This window comes from Bacillus rossius (assembly GCF_032445375.1).
Source record: "Bacillus rossius redtenbacheri isolate Brsri chromosome 4 unlocalized genomic scaffold, Brsri_v3 Brsri_v3_scf4_2, whole genome shotgun sequence".
Classification (NCBI taxonomy): domain Eukaryota; kingdom Metazoa; phylum Arthropoda; class Insecta; order Phasmatodea; family Bacillidae; genus Bacillus; species Bacillus rossius.
Genome location: NW_026962011.1, coordinates 15359266 through 15386378, shown reverse-complemented (window position 1 = coordinate 15386378; position 27113 = coordinate 15359266). Strand labels below are relative to the sequence as shown.

Here is a 27113-nt window from a genome sequence, read left to right as displayed (position 1 = left end):
AAGTGAATGTACATAATTTTGATAAACACACTGTTTTATCTATGACTGAGAGATGCATTGCGGTGCAGATCTCTAGCTCGCCTGTTGCTTTGGTAAATATTTGGTTGTTAAATCTTTAGCGAAGAAAGATGTAAAAAAAAAAATTCACGTGAGTTTAGTGGTAGAGACGGGAAATATTCTACGTAGTATTCGCGGGGAGAACGAAGAGGCTTGCAGCAGCCCTAGGGAACTTCACCACCCGTCCCGAAGTGGTGTTTTCCGTCCTCGTGCGAATGCGAGGATTGGGGGGGGGGGGGGGGGGGGGGGGGGGCATTGTGTTCCGACGACACGCGACTGCAGCCTGCTCGCGACGACAAAAGACGTAAGGACCGCGGGTGTGGAGGAGAGAGGTTTGACGGACGGGAGACAAAAACCAGGAAATGTCAACAGAGATCCTTCTGGAGCGGACGTTGAAAGCTTCGCTCTAACGGCGCAAGTGGAAGGTTATTGGCCCGAAAGTGTGTTCGCTTGTACGTGGCTTTAAGGGTATATATAGTATCCCAAATTATTTTGCTTCCAGTGTCGTATTTCTTGCTCAGTATTTTATATAAACTCATAATATAACCATTGTACTTTTTTTTATGAAGGTTGTTGTATGGTTAATTGTATTTATTTAATTGTTTTTAGAGAAATAATGCTCAATTATTATGTTAACCCTACCATCAACAAACAACATGTAATCTTGTTTTATACAACTTTAAATTAAACGTTTGTTCGTATATTTTGAGATATATTACTTAGTTATTTTTGTATATCATTCATAAATCGATAAAAACAATGGTATTCTCTGAATCCTAAAAACCAGAGTTTTTCGAGTTTTGTATAAACGAATTTTTTATTGATATAGAATAATAAAAAAATAGTATGTTAAATTCTGCGCATTATTTGAATGCTTTATTAAAATTATATTTCATTAAAATTAAATATTTCATATTTTTTAAATTTTCCAAATATCTCCGTTTTTTATAATTACGGATATTAGATAAGGCGGTCATGGTGTAATAATTCAAAATCGTGGAATCCATGATGGCGGAAATTTCTAGAAAACGAAATTACCTCTGTTATGTCATAATGCAAAATGACGGAATAAATTATGGCGGCCGGGGAATAGTTATCCACGAGTGTGGAGGAGGTCCCGGCCAAAGGTCAAGTTCATTAAAAATGGCGGCCATGACGAAACAATCTAAGATGGCGGACAGCACCAGGCACTACAACCATGATCCAGTACTACGTCTATGGAATGTGTGCCTGTTGTAAAATGGAATGACTCTGGCTAGAAATTGGTTATCAAAACAAATAATAGCTCAAAAAAAGTGAAAACTATAATTTATTTAATAGCTGGTAAAAGTAGCACGCTAGAAAATGTCTTTAAAACTACATCAATCTATACTAATATTATAAAGCTGAAGAGTTTGTTGGTTGCTTGTTTGAACGCGCTAATCTCAGGAACCACTGGTCCGATTTGAAAAATTCTTTCAGTGTTGTATAGTACATTTATCGAGGAAGGCTATAGGCTATATTATATCATCAATAACATTAGGGATCCTTACTAAAAGTCCAATTTAGAATCAAATGCGTTGAAGGGGGTTAGATACAACATGCAGTACACGTACGAAGTGTGTGTTGACAATACCGCAGGTGCTAGAAGTTTATTTCCTATTGCCTATTAACATTGTTGCCACGTACTAGATGCCCTATCATTCTTAATTTTCCCATACAAGTAAAAAACACCCGTGTGATATTAACAACGAAGCAATCAGTACCCTCATAAGAGTTCAATTAGTATTTAAATACTTTTTATTAATTTAAGTCGCTAACCTAAACTATTGTTTTTTTTCCTCTCTCTGTATTTAATTTGTTTTTATTGCCCTTTTTTTTCAAGTATATATACTTTACAGACTTGAAACTTCACAGTAATGTTCCTTATGTTACGCAGGATGACATTTTCCGAAAATTAGATCCAATGGGTGGTTAAAACCAATCAACAGTGGGTACTTTGTCTGCATGAGAACAGGATTTTGCATTGTTCATGCCTTCTGCGTCTCCATGGCAACGGGTATCGCGCGGCAGTGGCGTACCCACAAGGAGGGGCATGTATAATGAGCGGCGCAAGAGTGATCTGCCTGTAGACTGCCGTAGCGAAGTACGGGTAGGGGAGACCGGGGCAAGCTGACGATGTTAAGCTTTGAAATGGCCTTTAACAGATAAATAAGCATATATAATATCTAATTTGGTACCAATACGAAGTACATACTAATTTCTACCTAAATATGTAAAAAGGTTGTATTACTTTGCGTAGTTCCGAAGTTATTGACAAGAAACCAATTAGTTAGCACATTCGTCATCTTGCCCCAGGAGTGGGGCAAGTTGACGAACCTATTGGGGTAAGATGACGAAACCAAAATATATATATTTATGGACAAAGTAAACAATAGTTTTATAGATATCCTACACTAAACAACGTGCAGGATGTAAAGAAGATATATTGTAACATATTTGAACGACTTTGATATAATTCCTTGACTTCATAATTGGAAAAGTTTTCGTGCCACCACTCAGAACATGTGGAACACTGAATCCAGTCTTCATTTGGAGGTTCCACGTAAACTTCTTCACATGCAAGGCAAGAAACGCTATTTAGGCTCTATGGTTTTGCTACAGAATGATCAGAGCTTTGTTTTTCAGTTTTCTTAGTTTTTCTTTCATTTTTCTTCTCTTCATTCTGCTTCTTCTATCTATCTCTTCATCACTCCAACGCCTCCTTTCCGTTTTCCGCTTATGATATGCCTAGGCATCTACAAAAAAAAATCAAATAAAATTGTTACGACTATTAACACATGAAATATTTATAATATTTTATAATTTCATTATTATTTTTATTTTACTTAAATGTTCGTCATATCTGTACATCATTGGTTTAAATAACACATATAATACAAAAAAATGCTCACACTGTCATTACCTATGGCAAGTTGACGATTGCAGGGGCAAGATGACGAATTCGTCATCTTGCCCCCGTCAACTTGCCCCAGCAGCCGTATTTTTGCTTTACCAAAATCACGAACAACATTAACACATTTTCTTCAACAATCTATACACTAAAATACTCCCAAAAGTCAGCATTTAATTTTACATATATAAACATTTAAAACAAATGGACTCTTTTCTCGTAATAGCTTAACATACGTACCTTCAATATTACAACAATGGCTCACGAAACAGACTGCCTCTCAAAACTGCCACATTCAAACTGACTGGAAAATTCCGCTGCACCTGCCTAGTAGGTGCAGATGGTGACACACAAGGTCACAGGTGCGCCAACCGTCTATCTGTGTTTCTGGATTAGTTACATACGATTCGTCATCTTACCCCGTTCGCCAACTTACCCCGGTCTCCCCTACATCAGTTGTACGTTGCGTGCACGAGTCGGGAAACCATCGGTGCTATTCATTTTCTTTCGGGTACATTATACAGCATTGTAATAAATTTTCACTGAATTTTTTTTTTATTTTCCATTACTGTAAATGGGAGATGTGGCTTAAATTTTTTCCATTTGTATAACCGTGCGAAGCCGGGTCGGGCAGCTATTGTGTGAATATTTAAAAAAAAAATACCTAAGCAACATATCACGAAGGAGATAGAGTTTATCTTTATTATAATCTTAAAAGAAATATCAATTTAGGTGTTCGTTCTAAATTTTATTTAAGTAATTAATTTGAAAAATATTACATAAACACACACCTGCACATACGGTCACCCACAAATTTCTTCACTCCGTTTTAACCTAGGAACGAAGAAAGTATTTATGAACATTATGTAAACAGTGTTCGGGAGACAGTTGTATTTAAAATTCGTGCATTCGCATGCCTCCCATTTCTTTAGCATGGCACAAATCAGCACAATAACTGTTTATCTTAAGTTACGTTTACAGGATGAATAAAAATCTAAATATTTTAGATGAGTGGTTTAACCTATGTATTAAGAATTTGGAAAGAAATCAACAACTCAAAAATAAAATTTTGAAATCATACGAAGTATTTTTGCACGGCCAGAATATATTACCAAGCAAAACTTTTCACTACTATTTTAAGTGTTACCCAGGTATTCGTTTGAAAAAAAGAAATCTTATTTGGATTTGTTAAATTTGTTTTCACGCTATTTTTTATATTATTCCATCATTGATAGAAATTATTTCTTACAAACTTTATGAATGCCTTTCAAACCCATGAATAATATCATCACGTTTTTACTTGAATGCTTGTGATTGAAATTTTATTTAAATATTTTGAACATCTTCGGTTAATTTTTTTTTGTCAACGAGATATAAAGATTCCGTTACATGATTCTCACCTATAAAAGTGAATATAGGTGTTCCGCAGTGCATTTCCGCTTTATGTAGGAAGAGTTAATGTTGTTTAAAATGTCCAGTGATAAGAATGGTATGCAAAACTGCTTGATATATAACAATTTAAGATCATTTAAGACCATTTGTCCAATCAATGAAAAAATTTGGAACGTGCACTGGAAAAATTAATAAATTGTTGACGCTGATATATATTTGTTTGAATTGCGCCATCTATTTTCTAACATATTGTGGACATAATTTTCTGTGACAGCCAGCCAATGCAAAACTAAATATTTTCCCAAAACTTGTATTTTTGATAAGTGAACATCTTTGCTATTTTATGTTTGTAGCATGTTAAATGACAGAACCATTTTCCAAATACATTTTCTTTGAAAACGCTGCTCATTCATGTCCAGCGTATTTTTTTTTCTCTCTCTCTCTCTCTCTCTCTCTCTCTCTATATATATATATATATATATATATTTATATAACAGATGCTTCGTACTCTGCAGACAAAGAGAATAAGACTGATAAGCGCCTAAAAAGAAAGGACAATACCAACTGATAGCTGGCTTGGAGCTGGCACCGTATCTCGACGTGACAAGCGCAGACGGAAGCAAGTCGTAATGCTCCCCGCAAGGCAAAGCACGCAGGCATTTCTTGCTCGCGCCAATCCCTTTGAAACAGGAAATGATAAGGCGATTCACGAAACGGGAGTGGTTGGGATGAGAATGGGGAGGGAGGGAGAAAGATATTTAAGAAACTCCAGGAAACATGTTTCAACCTTTCGTCTCCAACATGCAGATGATATATATATACATATATATATATATATATTTATATATATATATATATATACACATATACATATTTCCTTTCAACTGGCCAGTCTTTACCGCATTATCACATCGCTGTCCTTTCTCCGGGTTTCTCCCACGATTCGAGGTAGACATGTAGCGCTAAAAATGTCCCCGTTCTCGACATGAGAAGCAACGTGGGCGACCTCCAGTCTTTCAGCAAAAAATAAAAAATAAAATACACCGAGGAAGTTCTAGTCGCAACGAAAGGAACGTGTAGTGAGACACCGATCTTACATTGTACATTTTATTTTGTAAATGAAACAGTTACATTTATTTAAATTTTAAGATATTTGTACATTTGTAAATTTGCATGATAATAGCTGTATAACCACAAAATAGTGCTCGCAGTAACACTGGGATCGGATTCTTACCTGAGCATTTAAACCGTGTGTTGTCCCAGTACCTCCAATATTGAAAGTTTATTGTAAACCGTTCCCTGAATAGCTTTCCAGTGTTAACTGCGCCCATTAATCAGCAAAACATAACAAATACAGTCCAACTAATATAAATTCGATTATATTTTCCAAGGTTTAAATAAACGTTTGCTTGATGAAACGTAAAATATACAATCATGCGCCAATTTTCGTATGAAATCTCCACTGGTTTCCAAAGGAATCTTTTGTAAACGTACAGAAATTTTTTTTCTCCAGTGTAGAGTGTATTGTATCGACAAGTTTCCAGACGGTTTTGAGAATATCGACTTGCAGTTGCTCGCGTGTCTAAAAACAATTTCTCGGGAAGCCCACGCCTTCCTCACCCTCCTTTATACGCCCTTCCGCGGTGTCTTGACCCCGCCCCAGACAGGCGCCTTTTCCAGCTTTCAGGTTTTTTTTTTTTCAAGCAAAAGCAGCGGCGCGCGCCGCCTGTTAGCAGGGCGCTGCGGCCGGGCAGCTTATCCATCACTGCCGATAACTCGCCGGGGGTGTTCCAGCGGGCGAGGGGTCGCTCGTGCGTCGGGGCTAACGAGGTGCTGGCGGGCGAGGCACGACACGACACGACGCCACATTTAGCCCGGTAGCGGTCGACTTCACGCGAAAGCAGCGCACACACAATCAAGACGCCGCACGATGCCACAAAACTGAGACGTCCACATCGAATGACTCTGCTCCAACTTCGTCGCGAGCAGACTCCATTGTTTGTTCTGCGCATCAAATATTCGTCAAAAAAAAGGCATACCGTAGTATGCATATCTTTATTTACTCTATGATAGTGATATTGTCGCGGGTTGAAATTTTGCAGGGTTGTTGAAATCAAATTTAGGGACTTTACTGACGGGACTCTGGGCTGGCTGCTCTGTTCACTCGTCAGCGCAAGTGGCGTGACCATGTAATTGGGGCACGGGGCCGGCGCGGCGCGCTGCGGGCTTGCAGAATTTTGTTTGTTTGTTTGGCCGCGCGCTGGCGCAGCCACGGGCCGCAGTTACTGGGGCGCGCTGTCGTAACAAGCCGCGCGGTGTGGCCTGCACATTGGGGTAGAGGGGGGGTAGTCTTCCCAGATGTTCTAGTTAGTTGTTTAGTAAATTTGACTTCAATAACGAGCTTTTGTTATGGTAGGCGCGGCAGGGCGCGCGAATTTAAGCGCAAGTGATTGGTGACTCGGGGCTCACTCAGGCGGAGGCTATGCGTCTCACCTGTGGTCACGAGTTGTTAGTTCGTTCGTGATGTAGGAATTCAGGCTCACTCAGGCGGAGGCTATGCGTCTCACCTGTGGTCACGAGTTGTTAGTTCGTTCGTGATGTAGGAATTCAAGCTTTCGGGCGGAAGCTATGGTCGACGCCAGAGGCCACGAGTCGTTTAATTTAAGTTAGGTCATAATGTAGTCGTCAAGCTTTCGGGCGGAGGCTATGGCCCTCGTCAGGGGTCACGCGTCATAGTTTTTAAAATGTAATGTTCGTTCGGGATTTCAAGGGCAGGAGAGGCCCCTACGTTATTTTTTTAAAGTAATCGATCAAGAAAGGCTTTTCGGAAAATGTGAGTATGGACTTATCTTTGTTTTAATTTTAAGTATTAATTATGATTTGAGGTATTCGGAAGGACTAGGGAAGTGTTTAGTGAAGTTCTCTCATTCTCTCTCTTGTAAGGTCGTTCAATCGTTAAGGAAGTAAAGAGATTATTGTTTTAAATTGTAATCCCGCTATTTAAATGTTCTTTAAAATGATGTTGAGTATTTGACTTTAAGAATAAAATAATTTTAATTAAGTATTATGTTATTTTGCAAAATCTCCTTAGTTCAGCTCTCACCAGACATCCTGTACGGGATGACGAACCTATGATCCTAGGTACAGTAAAGTATTTTATGAAGTTAAGACTAGTTGATGCCAAGCGAGTTGTTTCTATGTAAAGAGCTACGATTCTCTCCCCCCTCTGAAGGTGGATCGTGACAGAAATGGTAGAGTTCGCCGGATAGGTTCTATTTCTGGAGAGAGAGAGAGGTAGATTTTTATGTTTATTATTAAGTTAGTTTCAGCTTCTGATAGCAGGTTATTAAGAGTTTACTTGAGGAGAGGATTACGGAATTTTAGTCTATAGTGGAGGAAGTCTTTGAGATTTTTTTTTTGACGTAACAGATGTTTATTTGAGGATACTTGTAAGGATAAAGTTTATAGTGATAAGTTGTTTTAAGTCGTTGAATTTATTGTAGATTTATATCGGGGATTATTACGTGAGGAGAATACGTTATAAGTTAAATGCTTATTAGAGATAATGCAAGTGGTTTAATTTAATTGAAGTTCATTTTAAGATTGTAGGTTAAGAGAATTATAATTTAAAATAAAGTTTTTTGTCGTAAATAGGAATTATTTTCAAGAGAAGTTTGTTTTGTTTTCGTGCGCGTAGGAGACGAGACGTACGAATTAAATCAGTCGAGGGAAGGATAAACGTTAGAAAGGAATTAAAGAGAAAACGAGAGTTTATGTAAAAGAGAGTTATAGAATTTATAGTGATGTTTTGTTTTAATTAGAAAAATGTTGAGAGTTGTTTCAGAACGACACGTCAGTGGACGTGGCAGAGTGAACACGTGACGGGGAGGTGCTGAGACCTAGCGGAGAACGGAGGAACCGCAAGCGAGGGTTGGCGCACCTGATGGAATTCGGTGACGTCACGGGCTCATACGGAGACGTGGACAGGCCGTGACCTTGTTTTGATCAGCTGTACGGTAACTTAGCGATAAGAAAATAGACTATTGGTTAAATAAATTTAAATTTAAGTGTGTTTTAGGAGAAGAGGAACTTTCAGTATGTAAGTAATTTAATTTAAGAAGTGTATGATGTATAGGCTAGAAGTGTTTCGTTGTAAGTTGTTTATGTTTTTGTTAGTTAAATTCTACCTCGGTTTTAAAAATATTTTTTTGGGATTTGTAAACATTATTAAGGAGGTACACTATAAAATCGATAAGCATTAAGAAAACTGGGAAGGCTAGATTTTGTGTGTAGAGGGAATTTACTCCAAAAGAACAGAGAGACAAAATTAATGTTTTCATTAGGGCGAGGGACCCTAAGGTGAGGCGTTGTGTCCCTGGGAAGAAAGGGAATTGTAGCGCAGACCATAGGAGATGGGCTGACTACGGAATTAAGGGTCAGGAGAATCCTGAGAGTTGTGAGTAGTTTGGGGCAGGAGTTCCCCATGGTAGTACCGAAGTGGCTATCCTGTATGGGATAGGGTACCATTTCAATGAAGTTTGTTGGTGGGGTTAGAGCCCCCTGTGTAGTGGGCCTATAGCAGATAGGCACTACAGTGAAATTTTTGGTTATTTTGTGAGGTAAATTCCCTGGAGGTTAAGTAAGATTGGATTCAGTTAGGAAGGAGGGAAATGAGAAACATTGCTGTAGAGAGTTAGTGTACTTGCCTAATGTGAAATTGAATTTTACTAAATTAATTTAGGAGAAAGTTTTGTTCGGTAAATAAATAATAATGGAAGATAGCTAGATAATTAATTAATTTTTTTTGAGTAAGGTGTTTTAAGTAATGAAATAAAATAAGGTGAAGTAATTTGAATAATTGGGGAGGAGTTTCTTTAAGAGTTTAGATAATTGTTTTTGAATTTATTGAGATATTCAGCCAGTGAAGTTTGAGTGTGAGAGATACAGTGAGATTTTAAGGAAATTGGTTGTTTATTAATTAGGACGAATGAGATTTTATGATTTAGAGTCAGTAAGCATAGTTAAATTTACGACATAATATTTGTTGACAGTTTACAGTTATTAAGGAGAAAACAGAGTAATCTATTTATTTTTATTTTAAGGGTTTGAAGATAAGATTATGAATTTTTTTTTTGAAAGTTTCTTGGGCATGTTTGAATAATTTTTATTTGGATTTTAAGAAATTACAGAGAAAATTTAATTGATTTACATTAGTTTGGAAGTATGGAGGTTTAGTGTTCGATTAGCCCTAACTTGATGGTCGGATCTCAAAAGAATGCCGTAAAACCGATAGCCAATTGAGAGGAATGCGGTAGGCGCTTGTGTAGAGAGGGGTTGTGGGAAAACTCCTTGGGACTGATGGCAGATCAGGGGCCCTAAATAGTGTGTGATGCTGTAAAACCAGTGCAGGGAAAGCCTGGTATGCTTAAATTTTTGGGCACAGGTTATGTAAACCTGGGGTTCCATGGGATTTAGTCATGTTAGCTGCTGTGAGACATTGAGATTTCCAGGCTCCATAGTAAATTCAATGTAAATTTTTGTTTTCTTAAAATAATAAATTTGTTTTTAATTTTTTTGAGATATTTGATTTGGAACAGTGAATACAGACCCCGAGGAATAAGAGTTGTCATGCTGTGAGAGGAGAAGGTGGTAGGCCTAAAAGGGTACAGGCACCACAGAGGTTATTTGTATTGCATAATTTAAATATAAGGAAACTTGAGAATTTGAAATTTTGTTGTTGGTTTGTACACCCATAAGAAGAGTATAGGCAGAATTTTTATTGTTATGAGATGTCTAATTTAATTGAAAAGAAGAAAGTTTAAAGATGCAAGGTAACATTATTATTGTAATAATTGAAAGAGATTAAGAGGTAGAGAGAAATAGGCAGTTTTTGTTTGTAAGTACTAAAGTTTACATATAGAAATTTAGTAACTAAGAATGAATAATAAGTTAAGTCTAGTGTAAAAGTTTTTTTTAAGTTTGTTAAGTTAAGAGTCACAAGTAAATTTTTTTTTAGAGAGAATGTCTTTGATAGGAAGTATTAGAAACTTATGGGAATTTTAGGGTAACATAAATAATGTAGGTAATGAATAATAAATAGATGGTAGGTCTTAAGTTAGGATTAACATTTGAAGCAGAATTTAATTAAGAAGAAGGAAAATAAATAGGCCTAATGAAAAGAACAAAAAAGGATTTTATGGTAAAGCATTTTTTTTAAGTAATAAACAATGAATAATAATGTTGTTTCAGGGTAATGTGTACTAATAATACAATTTTTTTTTTAGGACCAAAGAACAGGAATTATGTAATTTAAATTAACATGTATTTTTGAAACTGTTACAGATTCCTTAAGATGAGCTGAGCAGCAGTCCAGTTTACAAGATGACAAGAGTTCGAGAGACAAGATACAAGATCACTGAAACAAGAGCCAAGACTGAAGATTCAAGAGAAGAGAAAGCTGGCAGCCATGGACTTACAAGTGGAGATTAATAAGGTCATGTAAAGTTTTATTTTTTTTTATGGAAGACAGTAACTGGAGTTTTTTTTTGTTATAAACATTATTTACAGAACTTTTTAGGTTATAGTAATGTAATGGAACTAGTGAGTTGTGGTAGCTGTCAAAAAGAACTAATACCTTAAGTTTAATTTTTAAAGTTAATTTTCTTAATTTACAGAGGGATTAGTAGTTTTTTTTAAACCTTATTTAGGTTGGAATTTAAATACAATAGCTTATTATAAATGTGTACGAACAGTTCAAGTTCACAGTACTGATAGGTAGGTCAGATGATCTTATTGATTTTGATGATTTGTTGTTTTGAGTTGATTTTTAAGTGTTGTGAATTAGACAATGAAATAGTTCTGAAAACTTAAATTATTTCAAGCTAAGAAATAGTAAAGTTAATTGTAACTCAAAGGACACCAGAATTTAATTTTTTTTGAATTAGTAATGTTTGAAAATTTTATACTTTACAAGAAAGGTTATAAACAAACAGATCGGATGGAACAAGGATGCAGTAAATCACAATTTCATTTAGAATTATTGATTAGCTTTTGAGGTTATGAAGTAAAAGTAATTATAGTTTAAAAGTTTGAATAAAAAAAAATGTTTTTTTTTTATTTGTTTGAAATAGAAAGTTTAAAAGTTAATTAGTCATGATCTAGGTGGGTGATGGGGTGGGAATTGGCCACTCTTTTTCCCTATAACCTCCCTAACATGGCCTTCTATTACAACTAACAGAAATAAAGAAGAAGAAAAATGAAGAATTATTAGTTAGAATGTTTCTTTCATGAAGATACCTGATGAACTTTTACTGTTTGGAAGAATAGAAGCAAGGTTAGTCAGATATTTTTACTCAGAAGAAGAAGAAGAAGAAGATAAAGCAGTTTTATGACTCGACAAGCCAGAGATTGGTGTTTCCCCTCTGCGCTTCTATTGACTACGTTGTTTACTCTCATGGGATAGCTGGTTCGGCACCATGGAGAGAGATTGGTGGGCATTGTGGTTGCCCCCAGAAGAAAAGAAGAGTAGAAGAGGTTATGGGTGGGCCATGTGAACTGACCTTCAACCCAGTTACTTCGTGGGGACTATTTGCTGTATAGAGAAGATCAAGACTCAAGAGTTAGGGAAAATCATTGGAGGTCATGTTTCCCTTCCTTAAGTTTTTCCTATCAAATTATTTGCCTGATTAGATTATGCTAAGGGTGGGATACTTTATGTTAGCAGTTGAATTAATTAATTTTATTTTTTTTGTGTGTTTGCATCCTTGCCCATCGATTGCAGTTTAGTAGTTAGTTTTGTATTTGTCAGGCGTGATGGTAATGCCTGTTGATGATGTTTCAGAATTGTAATCTGTTCGTGATGAGGATGGCACAACTCCGAAGCAGATGTGGGGAGAAGTTGTGAGCTGCCCTGGAAGCCAGTCCAGTAGCTGTTGGAGTTGAGTGGTGTTTGCTGATGGCCAGCCCAGGGAGCTACTCTTCTCGACAACACTGACTTCGAGGAGTTGCACCAACCTTCACGAGATAAGAGTTTAATTAATTGAAACACTGTAAGGACACTTAATTTTTTTTGAAGAACGAAAGAAGTATGGTAATAAACAGAAACCGAAAAAAAAAAATAATAATAATTATCAAGAATTTGCACATTGTTTAACGAATACTGAGAAACTAAGAACAGTAATTTAATTTGTAAAGAGAGCTTCACTAACAGAACAATTTTTTTAGAATTGAGAACTCGAGCCTCTGAAGGTTCCTGTGAGAACAAACCAGATAAAAGTTTTACATTTAATTTTATGAATACTTGTTGTTTTAAAATAAATCTTATGCAGAATCTAGATGTATGTTCAGACAGCAAGGAACTAAGAAAATTATTATTTTTGTGAAATGAGGAATTTATAGTTATGGTTTAATGGAAAAAGACAATTTGTAATTTTGAGGTAGCTCGATGGGGCTCGAGCTCTGTGAGGGGAGGGTTATGTCGCGGGTTGAAATTTTGCAGGGTTGTTGAAATCAAATTTAGGGACTTTACTGACGGGACTCTGGGCTGGCTGCTCTGTTCACTCGTCAGCGCAAGTGGCGTGACCATGTAATTGGGGCACGGGGCCGGCGCGGCGCGCTGCGGGCTTGCAGAATTTTGTTTGTTTGTTTGGCCGCGCGCTGGCGCAGCCACGGGCCGCAGTTACTGGGGCGCGCTGTCGTAACAAGCCGCGCGGTGTGGCCTGCACATTGGGGTAGAGGGGGGGTAGTCTTCCCAGATGTTCTAGTTAGTTGTTTAGTAAATTTGACTTCAATAACGAGCTTTTGTTATGGTAGGCGCGGCAGGGCGCGCGAATTTAAGCGCAAGTGATTGGTGACTCGGGGCTCACTCAGGCGGAGGCTATGCGTCTCACCTGTGGTCACGAGTTGTTAGTTCGTTCGTGATGTAGGAATTCAGGCTCACTCAGGCGGAGGCTATGCGTCTCACCTGTGGTCACGAGTTGTTAGTTCGTTCGTGATGTAGGAATTCAAGCTTTCGGGCGGAAGCTATGGTCGACGCCAGAGGCCACGAGTCGTTTAATTTAAGTTAGGTCATAATGTAGTCGTCAAGCTTTCGGGCGGAGGCTATGGCCCTCGTCAGGGGTCACGCGTCATAGTTTTTAAAATGTAATGTTCGTTCGGGATTTCAAGGGCAGGAGAGGCCCCTACGTTATTTTTTTAAAGTAATCGATCAAGAAAGGCTTTTCGGAAAATGTGAGTATGGACTTATCTTTGTTTTAATTTTAAGTATTAATTATGATTTGAGGTATTCGGAAGGACTAGGGAAGTGTTTAGTGAAGTTCTCTCATTCTCTCTCTTGTAAGGTCGTTCAATCGTTAAGGAAGTAAAGAGATTATTGTTTTAAATTGTAATCCCGCTATTTAAATGTTCTTTAAAATGATGTTGAGTATTTGACTTTAAGAATAAAATAATTTTAATTAAGTATTATGTTATTTTGCAAAATCTCCTTAGTTCAGCTCTCACCAGACATCCTGTACGGGATGACGAACCTATGATCCTAGGTACAGTAAAGTATTTTATGAAGTTAAGACTAGTTGATGCCAAGCGAGTTGTTTCTATGTAAAGAGCTACGATTCTCTCCCCCCTCTGAAGGTGGATCGTGACAATATTAAATACAGTTTTCCACCGTTATTTTAATTTCAGTAAAAATTAGCTTGCAAATGATTTAATTTTTTTTTTTTACTTTTCTCGTTATGGAGCTGAATGCATATTTTTTTTTAAGGATAGACCTATTTTATGTTATCCATATTTGAAGGAGTATTACGGACACGATTATTTTTTTATCCAAGAATGTGGGAAGAAATGACGTTACGGAAATACGGTCGCGCGTCATCGCGTGGTGTCGCACCGTTTCGCGTAGCGTCTTGACTGATTCCGTGTGCGCCCAGCCTAATAGGTTGTAGCAGCAGCGACCTCTTTTACCTCACGTTATTTCGTCGAAGGAATGAACACTTTGGTTTGGTTTCCCGGAATTCGCGTTTGCGTGGTGCGGGCCGTTCAGAACTTCACTGCTATCACCAGATCCACGAAGTATAATAAAATTCATCGTGATTCATTCTGGTTGGGGTGGGGGGAGGGTTTTCTTATTCGTAACAAAGTAAACTGTCAGGTTTTATAAAAAAAATTCTTTGAAAAATGTTTTGATTTCATTTGATTAAATTATGAAATTGAACAAACTTTGTGTCGTAATGCATACAACTTTACTGTTACTGTAGCGATAATAACATAGTTTGTTGTTTACCCGTTGCTATTCATGACTATTTTGAAGAGTATAAAAAATTATTTGGTTTTATTTTTATTTAATTATACAAGCACCTAGTTAGTCACCTACACAAAAAAAGTAACTAAATTTAATTACTTAAGCAGAGATGGTCATAACTGTCCATCAATATTACAGCGTAGAAGTTATGTATCTATGGACGAATTTTAATTGACCATGTATATAGTTAGGAAACAAAAATAAAGTTTAGTATCATAAAAATTATAAATTTAGTTTCCTACGATATCTTTATATAATTACAAATTAAAGATTTCTAGAAATTTAGAAACATTATTGGAGGATTTAACCTCAGCGTATTAAAAATGGACATAAAAATATTTTAGAGAAATGTTTTAAGAGCAGTATTGAACTTGTTGGAGGCGGTATTTTTTAATCCTTATGTAACTCGCATACCTTTTTTTCAATTAAATTTCTAGTCTTTTGGGTCTTTACTTTAAAATAGGAAGATTTTAACACAATTAACACACCACAAGATGAAAGAGTATTTTTATAAATTACTGTGTGTATTATTTAAACCGATGTTTACTTATATGTACACATAAAATAACTCAGCTCAAAACCCTCAACTAATATATAAATAACAATGTGTTGCCCTCAGAATAAGAATTAACCATTTAACCACATTCCTAAATAAGTGAAAAAAAAATCGTATATATTTATGTGTTAAGTAACCGTGTGAATTCGATCCCCGGCCGGTTCATGGACTTTCTACTTGTGGCAAAACCCCTACCAGAGTATTGGGTAGGGTGTGGTGTCTCTGCCTCCATACCGCAGAAGGCAATGAGAAACCTTAGCGGTATCATCTAGCCTGTACGCCCATATCACTCCATCTCCTCGTGGTGACATCTGGCGAATAAACTCAACCTCCGTGCTCATAAACCCAATCATCATATTTACATAATAGGGTTTAAAAGACTGGTTTTACCTTCACGTGAAGTTTTTTTTAAAAAAAGTCTTACCTTTTATTTTAAGTCACTGCTGCATGACTTTTCAGAAACAAGCTTCACCAACAATTTGCAGACTAAAAGTTATTTCTAACCTGAGAGGCAAAATTAATCTAGTTAGAATAAATTGGCTATTAGTCAAAGTAAAAAAAACTTCTGGTTTAAAAAAAAAATAATAACCATATTTCCGTAAGCAGATATTTTATTTGTCTTTCCTTAATCGGCTGAAATATGTAGTCCTTGTGCATGCAGTTTTTAAGAGGAATTGTTTCTGAAAGTTAATCTCCGGGATCCCTTCCCGTTTTAATTGGAAACCGAGGTAAAGTGGACATCGCACCGAAAGGACTTCAGACGAAATGTAATTTCCAGGACCGCGTGCAGAGATTGCCAGGGAGAAGGCGACCATAGGGGTTGCGGGAGGGGGATGAAAAAGAGGGTGGAGTGCACAGGGCTGGAAAGGTAGGGTGGAACTTTGTATACGTACGGAGAGCAATAAGGCCACGTTATACACGCAACACCTATTTCGCCAGTCTTTTTTTTTTTAAGGTAAAAGTGGGGGTAACGTTTTTCGTGTGATACTCGAATTAGGTAAGTCACTCGGACTTAAACTCAAAAATCTTGCACAAAGAAAAATATCTGATTAAAGATAAATCCTGTGTGATTGCGTTTCACTCTAAGTTAATTTTTGTTTTCATGTATTGTGTTGATTTTGAATCATTAGTATTTTTACTGCTTCACTTTTTCATTTATACTTAAATCATTAACCCTCAGCTTCTTATAAATAAAGTAATTTGTAAATTATTTCTTACTTGCGGAAATATTACTCTATTTACTTACCATCATCTAAGTCTGATTTAGTTATAACTAAATAGAATAATTATTAAGTAAATAGCTATATATACTTTTATAAAATATATATTTTAAAAAATAAACAATTTTATACGTGCAGTATTTTTTTTAATAATTATAACACCGGTAGTGTTACATACGTTTTAACTTATGAAACAGTAGCCAAGACCTTTATTTACAATGAAGTACAACATAAGCTTAATTTTTGTTGTAGGCTATTAACATTTTGCTTTAAGAATAAAGGCATTAGTTTCATTTTTACACGTGATTTTTATTCAGTAACTTATAATAGCATCATAGCTCAAGATATGTTTAATATTTAAATCTTGCACTGTAAAAATTTTTTTTAGTAAACATAATTTTAACTAAATATCGTAATTATTTTTACTTAAAAGATTTAGAAGGTAAAAATTAAGTGTTTTCTCCAATATATAGATCGTTTGTCTTCTAGGCTAAATATTTTTGAATCATGGTATTCACATATCATTTTTTGTGCATGTGTATATAAGTATATGTAGGTGAATGTTATTTTTTTTAAATTTCATTAATTTCACTATACAATTTTTTTTACTTAAAATTTTCGTTTTTACAAACCAAATGTTTCGTGACTCATTTAACCTTATATCTTACCAGCAGAGCCCCATGGTGTAACCCGCGTTAAATTCGAATAATAATATACCTATATATTCCCCCTATAACCTTTCACAACAAACGATCTATTTAACAATAATTTAATTTTTATTTTTATTACAAAGTAACTATTGGTTTAGAACTTCTCTGCACACAATATTAGCCATCGTTTTCTGTCCTGATAGCACAATTTATTGGTTTTCTGGAGTTCCAACATATAGTTGCCTATGGGAGAAACATTCCCATCGTAAATCAGTGCCAACCAAAGAGAATGTTTGTCCCTGAGACTTAATAATGTTCAGCGTAAATGAAGTTTTTACGTGAAACAGAAGCAGTTAGTAACACATTGGCAAGTCCGTAATCCTCGGGATGTGCGCCAACTGGCCGACTGCTGGCAGTGAGGATGGTCGCCACAGTCAAGTTGTCTTTTAAGTCTTTTATTAGCAGCCATGCGCCATTGCACGTATTAGGTGGGCTTAAATTTCTTAAGAGCATGATAGGCGTACCGATTTTTAATAATACTTCCATCTGGCCTGCCAGATGGATTCAGTGAATTTAAATATTCTTATGGATAGTGGACACTACATCCTCGACATTGCAAACTGTGTCAGCCGACTGTATTTTTTGATTTGGTTGGGAAGTTTTTGTATGATTATATTGTTGACTTCATTGACAGTGGTGTTCCTAGGCGATACTATTACCCTTGAACACAGCCAAAGAAAGTCCTTATCAAATAGTTTTTTAATGGTCTACTGTATCTCTAATATGCTGCAGGCTGTGAACTATTCGACCTAGTGTCTCATTTAGTACGATTTCAGCACCGTTAGCTTTCAAGTTTGGAGAAGAAAATGCTTCTTCTCCAAGGTTGAATAGAAAACGTTGTTGTGGGAAATCTTTATCCACGTTTCCGCTAAGACGAGCTCTCATGTTTGTTCGAGAATTCAGTATTTGAATGGGTCTCTATAAGCGAGATGATTTAATCATGCTTTAATGATGACTGCACGTGTCCCTTTTGTAACGACGGGAAGTGTTATCGGTATCAAAGTTTTCGAGGTCCTTCAACTTCGGTGAACAGCTCTATGACCGATGGCACATTCGTCCCGTATTATGAATGATACGTCCTGTAACAATTTGCCCAGGAACCCAGGTTCGGTGCAGGTCTCCCTAGCACGATCTTGCGAAATGTAGTCTCTGTGACTCGCGAGACGCTGCGTGGTTTTAGAAGAAGACTCTTTTGTTTGGCGTAACCTTGCTGCTCTCGTCTGAGATGTCATTCGTGTGAGTTGAGTTTTTCTTTAAGCCATTTGGTCGTTACTATACAGTTACAGTAACTATAACTTTAAACTAAACTTGACACAACACTTTACAGAAAACTTTACACAAAATGTCAATAAGATACAAGTTAGAACATAAACTAAATGAGTTTGCAAATTAAAACAATGTCAATGTCATAAATGTACTTACCGATCAAACTATTCATAGAGATATTCATAGAGAAACCATATATAGTAAAATTTATTTGACTTTTAACATAAAAACAGTCTCTGTTGATGGAATTTTAAACTTAGATATATGTTATCGCGGACCTTTTTGTAGAGATAATAAAGTTCAATATTTTTTCCCATAAATTTTATTCCTTAAATTTGCTTTACATTTTATTTATTTATTTCAAAAGGGCAAGGTATCGCAAGCCGATTAATCAACAAGATGGCTAGTTTTTTTTCTGACTTCAATTACAGTTATTGTGATTTCTTACAGGTAACATCTTTATCAGAATAAAAAAAAAATAGACTATAGCGCTCGGGGATGATGTAGTTTACTATTAGTGAAATAATTGTCGGAATAGGATCAGCAGTTTTAGAGATTACCCCCTACATCCCAGATTACAAACTTAAAAACAAACTTTAACTCTTTATAATATTAGTATAGATCACCAATTAACTTTACATAACAAATTTGTAAGTTTGACTAGTTAAATAAATAGACTTACCGTGTCATAAAATGTCAACAAAATATTCATTATATTAATGTGCTTGAACAAGAGATCAAATTATAATTAACTGTTGGCAACAGTGTGGCAAACCACACACTGATAGCGCTCCGATAGCCTAATTGTGATGGCCACTCTAATGCAATCCATTGAAAACATTCGGTTGGGGGTTAATTTATCAGTCGATCAAGATAAAAAAAAACTTGCGTTCCAGCTGCCGCAAATGAAGTTGTCGAATGTTTCCCGCAACAGCGATTTGCATGCGTGTGTGTTGGTGGTTGTTGATGAATTCATAAAGCTGAAGTTCTCATCTGCGCGCGGCGGCGTGGCTTCGGCGGCGACTGATGGCCGGAAATTTCGTTATCTCCGGTTTGCAGTTTTTCCGCTCCGATCTGTTTGATTCGTTCGGGCTCGACCAACCACAAACCCTCCCTCCCTTCTCGTTTAATGGGGCGGGGGAAAAAAAGTGGTTTCCACTTCTCTACCTTTCAAAGTGGACTTGCATTGGTCAGGGAAGCGGCAGGAGCTATAACGGGACATTCGAATGATTCCCTAATCACCGGTTATTTTCAGTTCCGGGTGAAGTGGTGCACATCGCGATCGTGGCATCGCGCATCGGCCTCTCGTCCAGACGCACGGTATCGAACGAGATGTATCGATACCATACTCACGAGTAGGCCTAACTTTACAAGAAAAGTGTTGAATGAAAAGTATCGATTCCTTGAGGTATCGATATATTTTTTAGTATCTTACCGTTGATCTTTCACATTTAATAATAAACTACAAAATAAAGCGAAAAATTAATCGCTATTTTTACTGCAAATTCGAGTATTAAATAAACTTGACAAAAATAATAAAACGACAAGAAATTACTGAACATATTATTTAGTGAAACAGTGAAATGATTGAAAAATACCAAAATAAATAAAATCCTAGCTTTTACCTTAGCAATATTTTTCTGTACAGTCAAAAAACATTTTTTAACATTAATTGTTTCACTATGAATCGGTTTTGTGTCATTTTACAAAAAAATACATAAAATAAGTTTAATTATTATACCTTGAATTATTCCATGCGTTACCTGCCAAAAATTATACATATGGGTAAAGCATCGACCAAAACTTATCGATTACGTATCATTAAAAAAAATTGGGGTGGGGCCGCACCCATCGGCATACCAGTGCTTTTAATTATTTTAGATATTTTTCAAAAAAAAACTACCTATTGTAGTCATTACCATGGTGCGATTTCCGAAAACGTTTTATATATTTTTTTTCTTTTCGTGGTCCATCATCAAGTCAAAAGTTTAAATTACATTGTTAAGAACACGGTAACTACCGTGATTTTTCATAAAACACTTCCTAATTGGTACATAAAATATAATCATGAAAAATCTCAGTCAGGTTCGTTAATGGGCACTATCCGATAAAAGGGGTATAAATGGGTAAGTGTTTATAATATCACTTCAGTCATTTTATTATAAATTTCTGTTAATTATTTGCATGCAAAATTAAGGTTAGTTTTTTACTACGCCAAGTAGGTACGTATAACTTATAATGCGCGTACAAAAGTACACGCACCTGGTTATTTATTTATTCTTATTTTTAACTTCTTAGCTGTCGGTACATGGCATTTGGTAGGGGTAATTTCGTGTATGCCACGGAAGTCGCGTGGATCGCAAATATTAATCAGGGTGCTGCCATATGTGGCAAATAGCGCGAACCAAAGTTCACAAAGACAAATAGAAACTTTATAGCATTAACTGTTTAACTAATCTTAACAAGATAGGCAGTATTTTTATAAATCAGGTGAAATGCAGGGGATTACTATTTTATAAAATATTTCTCCGTTTTTTCAGAATTTATAACTTCGGTTACCCGACGAAACTGCTCCGGCACGAATTCTAGCGGTGGGTGCGAAAACTACGCATGATTCGCGCCAAGAAATGTACTTGAAAACACAATTTGTGTGTATTTATCACACTCCCGCATTATTTTAAAGAATTCCAAGTTGAATTTCGTGTCCGAGATTCGTATTATAAGTGTGTTAACAACACGGGAACACATCAATTCTGAATTATTATTATTTTTTTATTGTTTCTCATTGGGGTTGAATTGTGAAACCCTCTCCCAGCGCATGGAGGTACGAGGCGTGTCCTGAAACTAAGTGTCGTTTGGTCATTAAAAAAGGATTTATTGAAAGTTTTAGTTTAGTACATATTCACATTACATTTTCATATAGTCACCATTTAGTTCCAAGAACTGTTCGTAACGCTCTATCAGTTTATTTAACTATTCTGCATTGAAGTTCGCCTCCTGGAAATTAAACCAGTTGACAATCGTAAGTTTGTAAATTTTTTTGTAATCGTTGACTCATGTTTCATTAAATCAATAAAAATTAAGCATTATTCTATCTAAAAAAAAAAAAAAAAAACAGTAGGTATCAATTTTCGACTCGAGTATGTAGATTGCTTAAACTATTTCCGGAGATGTTTACTAAGCGCCTGTACTTTAGGCTACACGCATTGCGTATTCGAAGTCCATGATGCCTATGGTCGAGGCGTCCGTTCCATTCCCAAGCGACGAACTTCTATGCAGAAACTGGTAGAGCGTTGGGAAAAGGGCTGGGAACTGAATGGCCGCTATGTGGAAATGTGATATAGATATGAAGTAAAATAAAGCTTCGAGAATAAAAAATTTCTCGAGTTTTTTTTTTTTTTTTTTGACCGAACGGTGCCTACTTTCCGGACGCGCCTCGCATGCTCGGGCGGAACTCATGCTCTGTGTGCTGTGTGCGGCAGACTCGGACTCGGGCGGCTGGGGCGAGTGGAGCGGCTGGACGCAGTGCTCAACCTCATGCGGGGGCGGCACCCGCAACCGGTACCGCCTCTGCGACTCGCCGCCCCCGCGCTACGGCGCCAAGTTCTGCGAGGTGAGCCCCGCCCGGCGCCACGGGGGTCGTCAACACACTTACACTTGTGCACGTCTTGAGTGGCTCCACTTCTACGTAAAGAATACATATATGTAGGCCTATATATACATATATGTATATATATATACAGTTCATAATGTTTTGCATATTAGCTGAATAGGTTGAATTTTCAACATTTTTGTGCACAATGGATAAGGAGAACTAAATAGAATGAATAACGAAAAAAAAAATTGTTTTAAAAGGCAATGCCGCTGGCTTCTGCGTTGCGTGGATTTAAATTTATTTCAGAAAAAAATTATTATTTTATTTAAACCAGTTTTATAAAATTATAAAAAAATTCGCAGGATTTTAAAAGCCAAGGTAGATTTAAGTATTTTTTTTTTCTGAAAAAAAAAATTAAACCATATCATATGGTCAAAATGACTTTAATCCTAAAAATTTGGATTTTTATATACCATTTCATTCTTCTTATCCATAATGCACGAAAACAAAAATAATGTAACTTTTGCCAGTTAATTATGAAAAACATTTGTGATATAATGATTTTTTTTCTTTTGTGAAAAATCAGTCATCCATTAAAAAATTCAGCAAGTTTAACCATGTGGTACGTAAATATGAAATAATGACATGGATTGGGAAATATCCCCTAAAATAAGTCACACCTGTGGTTGGACTTGATAGCGCGTCCAACAGTCATAATTCCCGCATTGGCTTGGCTCTTTTTCTGCCCCCGAACAACATTTCATACATATTATCCTCTGTCTCATGTGTACACTTTTAATGAACGCCTACTGTAAACCGTGTGTCTGTACCCAAGCGACTATGCTGTTTTCATCCGGGCCCAAATCAACATAGTTTTAGTCTATATTTAAGATAGGGGAGTTACTCATGCCTTCAATTGCTGCAACGGCTGGCCAATCCCCGTACAAAGCACACGATGCATGTGACTTCCCTGAATGCCTAGGCTTATAGGCTGTGACGCACCTAGGTTCCGTCTCAACCACACCTTCCTCTCCCCTCACATAAATACACTTAGTTTTAGTTAGGTCAGGAAAAAAAATATTAGCTTGACTTGAAACGTGTTTCCTGCTCACTTCACTAGTCTCTCGATTATAATTTAGCTAGGAATTTAGCTTTTCCGTACTAATCCAGCTGTAATGAATGCCGGGATCTTAGCAAATCCACAAAATAATCACTCTTATTTCGCCACTTAAGAAGTACCGTTGCAATACAGTTAAAAGTTTCATAAATCTTTGTTATACAATCAAGCTTAAGCTGTGTAAAATCATTTTGATTCACTAAGCAAATTACGAATTATATTTTGTCACAACGCCACGCTGTGACAACTCATAACAAAACAACACGCAATCCGCGCAAGAAAATCGCTGTCGCTTTTAAGCCACGGAAGTCGCAAGACGAAAACAGTCCTACAACGTGTAATCATTTAAACTGTAGAAAACAAATTTCTTCCAAAATGTTATCTTGATAATTCATGTTTACAATGAAAACATAAGACATCGTAAATTATTTTATTTTAAAAAGCGAATGTTTCGCAAATGTAAACGTGATGTATGTTTATAAAAAACAACACGGCTTTCTATGCACATAACGTCTAGGTTTATAAAGTTTTCGGAAAACCTTACCACAAATATGGAAAGTGGAATACAAGCCGTAACGCAAGAGACTGAAAGTTGTCCGAAGGTTTTGTTGTGATTTTTGGTCTTGACCGGTTAATATACAGGCAGGAACAGATATCTATGTAAAATTTAGGGGGGCGGGAGGATTTGCGGGCACCCGCTTAGAAAGGCCTCAGGATTTGCCGACAGTTTTTGATGTGAAAACATCTTAGCTCTCGTAATACGGCATTTGATAGGAATAATTTTGTGAAAATGGAATGGACGTCGATTAAAGTAAAAATTGCCACAAAGATAGCGGACTAATGTGTAGCAACACAAAACGGTATATGGTCACATTCATAGATATTAGGAAACATACCAAACGTAATTGCACGCCGAAATAAAATTTATGATAGTAAAATACCCTGGAATATAATTGGTAAATTAAAATGGTCATAGTTAAAAGTAATCACAAGTTTTAAAATACCTCAGAAAAAAAACTGGCATTACAATGATAATAATTCATATTTTCCTTCAAAATTTCACAAGGAACATACTAGCGCAGCGGTAGAGCGCGCGCATGGTACCTGAAGGGGCGAGGTTCAAATTTCGTATCTGAAATATTAAATAACTTTTTTATAACATTATAAAATATTGTTACGTAATAATAATCTTAAATGTGCTTAATAAGGTTGAGGTATGTTTCTAGGAAGTATCTTCAGCCGTTAAGTAAAACAAACTTACAAACATATACTTAGTGTTATAAATATATATATATATTATATATATATACTATGTTTTAAAAATTTTCACGTTAATATTTTAGTTATGCGAAAAATTTGTAGTTTTAACTGTTAAGTGAATTTTTAAAATATGGGCAGTATCTTAATAAAATTCCTTATTGAAATTCAGGTCTAAAGCCGGGGCTTTATCGTAGCTGTTTCTAACAATTTAAAAATTTTCGGTTGTTTCATGCTGCTAATTGCTATCTGCGTTTGATGTTGGAAAGCAACGTTTACGATTCAGGCAGTGAATTATACTGGTGGACGCCGAAAATATGTGTGATGTTCGCTTCCAGAAATTTTGGTACTTGAACAGCGACTATTTTATTTATCAATTTATTTATCACACTAGGCATTCTTTTAAGGCATTCTACGTCAAATTTCGTGTCTCAAATTTGAATTATAAGTTTATTTGCAACATGAACAACATGCGAACACATCACTGGCGAGTACTGAAAGACGAACTCACATTCTAATAAATGCGGGTTTTGTTCTGCTAAAACGAAATTTAGAATTCATAGTAGCTTACAAAAAATGTTTTGGCCATAGTAACATTTTCATTCTTATGATTTTTTTTTGTAGATTCTGATTTTAACAATTTAACCGAGCTAAAACTATATATAGTGTTATATTTATCTTTTGTATTTCCATCGCCCCTCGGAACAGTAATCATTATTTCTATAAGTACATTACGTGAAATAAAACTTTACGTTTAAACACTGGTTAAGCACACAGGGGTTTCATAAAATTTTAACTAAATATTTTAACACATAAAGTATACAGATGCAAAAAAAGGTTATTCGCGGTACGGTTATTGCTGATGTTTAGTAAAACGTGGAGGGTGGCTCTTTTCACCATTTTTTTGCATAGAGGAAAAGGAAAAAAAAAGTAGTTCAGCACAGTTTATAACTAAATTAAGAGCTAAAGTAACAGTGTTTAAATTTTGACTTGATGCAAGTTTTTGGACATACGCCATTGCTAAGCTCATGTATGTATTATGTAGAAGGAAACTACAAAAAACCCAAAAGACAAAAACAAAAACACAAATTAAGCAAAAAATTGCTGTTGTCAATAGGATATAAAGACCACATAATATTCCATAACAGGAATATGGTCAACAAAAAAAACAAACAAATAAAAATGGACTAACAGAACGAAAAAAAAATATTTTCTTTGTTTTTCTTTGTTTGTTGACCATATTCCTGTTGTGGAATATTATGTGGCGTTTATATCCTATTGACAAAATAAATTTTTTGCTTTAATTGTGTTTTTGTCTTTTGGGTTTTTTTGTAGTTTTCTTCTACAGAAATACTTGAGCTTAGCAATGGCGTATGTCCAAAAACTTACATCAAGTCATGCGCTCACATTGCACAAATCTTTCAAAGATGATATTTTAAGTTTTGAGGTAAATTAAATTTGGTACAAAAGATGCTATTGATTAGTTTAAAATGTTCAATAAATAAATTTTATTAATTTAAAAAATTACATATTATAACTAAAATAAGTATACTTAGAGAGTTTAATTGAATTTGCTAAGTTTCAGAGCAAAAGTTAAAACATTAAAGCCAATAGATAAGTTAAAAGAGCGAAGTAGAAGAAGGACACTAGGCGTGCGGACGGCGTGTCTCAGGGCGCGGCGCTGCAGACGGAGCGCTGCGGCGCTGCGGACCGCCGGCCGCTGGAGCCGGGCGCGCTGTCCAGCTCGGACTGGGAGTGCCTGTACCCGCCGCTGCAGGCGCAGCTGCCCGCCGAGCGGCCCGAGGTGCGCGCCGAGGTGGGCCCGCTGTGCCGCTGCGGCTGCGTCGTGCACCTCGGCACCTTCAAGCCGCGCCGCCTGCTCGCCAGCTCGTCGCACAGCTGCCCCGGCCGCACCTTCTGGCTCGTGCAGGTGCGCCTGCACACCTGCAGCTGTCTCGGGGCTTGCCGGCTCACATACAGGGTTGTAGGTTGATACTGAGGGTTGCCGGCTGACATACATAGAGAGTTGCAGGTTGATACTGAGGGTGTCCGGCTGACATAGAGTTTTTCAGGTTGATACTGAGGGTTGCCGGGTGACATAGAGAGTTGCAGATTGATACTGAGGGTTGCCGGTGGAAATTGAGAGTTGCAGGTTTATACTGAGGGTTGCCGGCTGACATTGAGGGTTGCCGGCCTTAATAGAGAGTTGCAGGTTGAAACTGAGGGTTGCCGGCTGACCTTGAGGGTTGCAGGTTGATATTGAGGGTTGCCGGCTGACATAGAGAGTTGCAGGTTGATACTGAGGGTTTTCGGCTGACATTGACGATTTCAGGCTTACATTGAGGGTTACTGGATGACCTTGAGAGTTTTTGGCTGACTCTGAGGATTGACAACTGACATTTTTTTTTGCTGATCTTAATTGTTTTTCTTCTTCTCTGTTACAGGATTATATATTTTTTCCTTTCAATTATATACTGCGGAAAACTATAGGAAGTTACCGAAAAACATGTTTGCCAAGTCTGCCCTATTCACTTCAATGTTTTAATCCAGCTGCGATAGCTGGCGATCATGTTAGACTTTTAGCATATTACATTGATCACTGTAAATGAAAACAACCAGCAGGCCTGGTAATACCCTCATAGAACCATAGAACCATCCATATTACCGGCAATGAAAGCTAGTATAGAATATTCCGAAAATAAAATTTTTAACTTTGA

General features: G+C 36.6%; 1 protein-coding gene across 1 annotated transcript in view; it reads left to right on the top strand.

Moving 5' to 3' along the window:
- The window catches only part of LOC134542316 (uncharacterized), a 94773-nt gene that overhangs the window by 45709 nt on the left and 21951 nt on the right, over window positions 1-27113 (top strand). The window contains exons 5-6 of the mRNA XM_063386465.1: window positions 21910-22040; window positions 26069-26326. Coding sequence (XP_063242535.1) covers window positions 21910-22040; window positions 26069-26326 — 389 coding nt within the window. The remainder of the gene's footprint in view (window positions 1-21909; window positions 22041-26068; window positions 26327-27113) is intronic.